General features: G+C 43.6%; 1 protein-coding gene across 1 annotated transcript; it reads right to left on the minus strand.

Moving 5' to 3' along the window:
* Positions 1 to 2,867: 2,867 nt before the first annotated feature.
* Positions 2,868 to 3,542, minus strand: LOC141410798 (neurotrypsin-like). The gene has a single exon (XM_074041117.1). The coding sequence runs from the start codon at positions 3,501 to 3,503 to the stop codon at positions 2,868 to 2,870; it is 636 nt and encodes a 211-aa protein (XP_073897218.1). The 5' UTR covers positions 3,504 to 3,542.
* Positions 3,543 to 4,715: the final 1,173 nt, after the last annotated feature.

Here is a 4,715-nt window from a genome sequence, read left to right on the forward strand (position 1 = left end):
AGCAGGATGAAGTCATGGAATGATGATGTTAGCCCACATCATCACCACCACTACACATTCCAGGGGATTCTGAATGACCTCCCGTCGATTGTCACTGACCATGAAAGAGTGTCCAGTAGGCAAGGTAATTGAATGTACATTCCATTCCTGATCCACATGTGAAAATTACTCAGGACCCTGATGCTAGAGCCCAGACATCTGCATTTTAACAAATCCCTAGGTAATTCTAATGCTCATTACAAGAACCAACTCCCTGGGCTACCTAGGTATTCCAATCCCCAGAAACTTTTCTTTTTTTTTTTCACTAATACGCAAATTTCATAAGGCCAGAGTCTGGGCATCACCTTTCTTGTTCTCTGACATTTGAGCCACTGGAATGCCCTTGCCCTGCCCTGACTCACCTGAGATCCCCACCCTGCCCCTTCAACTTGGCTTCAACAAACTCTCCACCCAGAACACACCAACTTCCTCATTTCTCTGGATGCAACTAGAAACTGGCCACCAGTTTATTTTCTAAAGGAGGGACAGCATTACTATATATTGTTCTTTTCTTTGCCTTGGTTTTCTGTAAAGACAAAATATTTTTAAGGCATAAGAGACTGGAATTAATGTGCATTGTACTATAAACATAATTCCCCTTCTTCCTTTCTTTCTTCCTCTGAGACCAGTCCATAAGCTATCAAATGAGTATTACTATACTGCACAGCTATTTCTACATGGTATATAAGTAAAGAAACAGCACAAAATGAGCTGAGAAGTAAAAATGAACATATTCAACCTTATTTTCTCCTTCATTCCTGGTAATTTGCCTTTGGTATCTTCAACAGTAAAATGTTGGCACTCCTTTATAAGGTTGCTATGAAAATTAAAACAGAAAACAAACAAAATGCTTAGTCCAGCATCCTGTGCAGAGTGTGTGTTCAGTAAGTCCTAGCTGTTATTAAGCAAGGTCATTTTGTGTACATGCGCAGAGCAGGAAAAGTCCTTTGAATTAATTTGTTCATAACCTGCTTTTCTCCAGAGGAGAATACCAAAGTTAAGCGTCTTACCCAGCATTGCAGACTAAAAGCACGACTCAATCAATATTCTTTTACCACTCCATAATATTTTTGTTCGAACCCCCTTATTGAAATGCCAGAATAGTAAAGTTCTAAGGGTTGGAATCTGCAAGTCATTTCAAAGGTATGGGTTTTGCCCAATCAGATCTGCAGGAGTAAATGACAGAATGGGAGGCCTTGGTTATCAAGTCTGAGTCTGTAAAAGTAATTTGATTATTACATAGACAATTGCTTTCCTGATTTTGTTTTTGTTTTGTTCTTGGTGGGGGAGGGCATTTATGTCTCTCCCTGGGTGTTTTCTTTTGTTTCTCTTGTGTTCAATTATCTTACACACAGCTACTATGTAATGTTTGGGGTTTTGTCTGTTGACAGCTATGAATCTAAAAGCATTGAGAAAATTTAAATTTCTATCCAATTACAGGGAGTGGGGTGGTGGGGAATACTAGAACAAGTTATTCTCCTCATTAAGAAAATAAAACTGAAAGTTAATTATGTCTGAAAAAAAGCAATAAATCACTATAATTTTTTAAACTTAATTTCAATTTTAGTATGTCTTTACATAATTTAAGGAGAAATCGTGTATTCTTTCCTACACATTTATTCCCTAATAACTCTTCACCTTTATCTATTTATAAAACTAAGAATAATTAGAAGGTAAGATATCTGTCAATACAGCTCAATAGACTTGAGATTTTACTACAAATAATCTCTTACAGTAAATGAGATAATACTAGGGCTCTCTGTTTGATATCACTTCACCTCAATTTTTTATAGCTCATTGGCATTCCATCCACGAATCATGAGTATAGCAATGACTTCATTCTCTAGGATGAAGGGTAATTGATCTCAACCTTCCTATCGCTTTCCTTTAACTCAAAGCATTAATGCAATTGAAGGCACAGATAAATAAAATTCCTGAAGGAAAAGAAGGACATTGTGGAAAGTACCTCCAAATTACCTTCAAAAGGCACAAAGTACGTGTTTCAGGATCCCAATTCAGCTTGGATGAAAAACTGCCAGTTTTTTAATCTTTTAGGAAAAATTCAAACTTCAAAGGACACAAGATTTTTCTCCCCCAATTGTTATACAAGAAAGTATTAAAACCCCAACAATTTCAAAATAAAGAACTGTTTAAAGGCAAAATATTCACTTACATTAAATTTATTAATGTGATGCTTTTATTATCACACACCTAACAGATCTTACCAACTTTCTTTCCTGATGTTACCAACTAAGCCCAATTTCCCACGAATGACATTTAATGGCAAGTGATGTCATTGTTGAAAACTGCATTTAACCATGGTGAGCTGTTTCCTTATAGTCCTACCTCTTGGCCTTTTCTTTTTTCTTCACTCACTGATGACATTTACCATTCTGTGCCCCAGAATGTGACCAGTTTTGTATTTTGGCCTGGGAATTTTATCACACTTTTTCAAATACAGTGGTGGGAGCAAGGCAAAAATTTCACCGGTTTTCCAAATCGGAGTCCACAGAGGGGAGGGAAGTTTGCTGAAGGTCATATTACATTTACTACTTTCCTTTCCAAAATAAGTAATTAGCAACTTCATCTCTTCCTTAGCTTTTCCTCTTTTATGTTAATAACGCCCTCCAGGCAAGCTGATCCGGAATACAGCAGACAACCAACATGCACACATCCAGCCAAGGCTGGACACACATACACACAGTAACCAAAGACAGTGTCTAGGAACCCAGAACTCAAACCTTGCACAGAAACTGCCCATCTGACAACCTTCACACAAAGCACGCACGGCTAATTTAAACTTACTATACCAATATACCTCACTAGTATCAGCGGCAGCCAACCATCACACCGTGCCCCGAAATGCAATCCCATAAACTCCATACCATCCCTCTGTCTCCCAGAAACATCTCTGCTCTCCCCAAACCAGGTTGGCCCCGTGCAAGTCCCAAGTTGCCACCACTGCCCCGATGCCACTCATCGTGTGTGCAGTCGCAGTAACCCCAGTCCACCTTGCCGTGGGCATTTACATAGAAGCACCAGGGTCTGCCCGCGCCGTCGGGGCTCCTGCAAAAGTTGTGGCGCTGCGCTCGCAGCTGAGCCCAGCTGGCCGGGGGTGAGCGCTGCAGGAAGGGTGGCACCTCTGCCCAGCGCAGACACGGGGCGCCAAAGTCTGTCACGTTGACAAACAGGCCTCCTGTGGGGCAGCCTCCTGGGTGCGGCCGGGGAGTGTGACCAGCCTGGAGCGCAGGGATCGCCCGCGGGGGGCGCGGGAGCGGAGGCGGCGGAGGCGTCCTCTGTGGCCGCTGCCGGGTGGGAAGGGAATAAAGGTACTGAGCACTTGAAGGGGACGAGTGGAGGTGGCGGTGGCGCTGATGAGGTGGATAAGTGAGGACCGGATCGACGCTGACCACTTCGGGGAGCGCCCCTAGAATGAGAGCCAGCACGAAACGCTCGGGCGTCATGGTGCCACCGCTGGGGTTTGGTCCATGCTCCCGGCTCCTCGGGTTCTGAAGGGGAGGAGAAGGGGCGGGGCTGCTGCGTCCCTGGACACCCCCCCCTTCCAGATCCCCCTCCCACACACTGGTGAGCCGACCGCCTTCTGCCGCCCACCCTTCCTCCCTAGCCTGGGGTGCCTCTGCTCCGGCCTGCGTTTCTGGCGGTGGGATCCCCGGCTCCGCCGAGACCTGGCCGGTGCAAAGGACCAGGAAAGCCAAAGCCGGGACCGGCCGGAGGTGCTGGGGCTGGAGTGCCAGGTAGCGGGCAGAGGCGCTAGCCCGCCGGAGACAGACTCTGCCCCCTGGCTGCGGCGCGGGGCGCGCAGTGTCTCCGCCAGCGAAAACCAGCTGATCCCCAAAACCTCTTAGAAGGTCTGTAGTCCAATTATTCATAGAAGGTACAGGTAGTGAATTTAGGGTACTAAGTCAGAGAATGAGGAGAATGATTTGGTGCTAAATCAACGATTTAAATGAAGAATCAAGGCAATATGGCAAGTTTCATTTCTTTTAGAGACCTGTTTTTTCACTTTCCTGTATTTTCTACTTCCTTTGACTATTTGCAGTCCTCTTTGACCTAAGACAGAATCAGAAACTAAAAGTAAAAGTAAAATCTAACTGTGATTTTTAAAAAATTGATTGGACTTATAACCAGGCTGTCAGCAGGCAGTACTCAGACCCTGAATGTGTAGCTCAATGTCCTAGGTAACCAATACATTGAGCCGCCCATGGAATGATCCTTCTTTCTTCAGTTTGACCCTTATTTCTACCCTCACTCCTACTCTTAACTCTATTTTAAAGATGTGGGTTATCAGATCTGTAGATATTTTCATATGTAGTGGTGATAATCAGTAGATAACAATTGATAACCATCTTCCATTGTCTGGTCCAGTGCTTTTCAACATTAATAGGCATAAGTTACTCCTGGGGATTTTGCTAAAAGTGGGTTCTGACTTGCATTTCTGAACTCATTGCCTATGGTTCTGAAATCATTCTTAATAAGAAATTGCCTTATCTCCTTCCCACAAGGAACAACTGCAGGTTTTGTATTGCTTATTGTTTTAAAAATGCCGCTCCATTTCTCTTTCTTATCCTTGAAGAATAAAGCTGTTGATACTGTAATAATAGCTCCCAACATAGTTTATAAGGCATATTGTCTCCAAACCCAAGGAATCCAGACCT

This window comes from Castor canadensis, chromosome 9, assembly GCF_047511655.1.
Source record: "Castor canadensis chromosome 9, mCasCan1.hap1v2, whole genome shotgun sequence".
NCBI lineage: Eukaryota > Metazoa > Chordata > Mammalia > Rodentia > Castoridae > Castor > Castor canadensis.

Bases quoted from the DNA above. Each gene is read 5' to 3' on its own strand.
- LOC141410798 (XM_074041117.1), bottom strand. From the start codon at position 3,503: ATGACGCCCGAGCGTTTCGTGCTGGCTCTCATTCTAGGGGCGCTCCCC.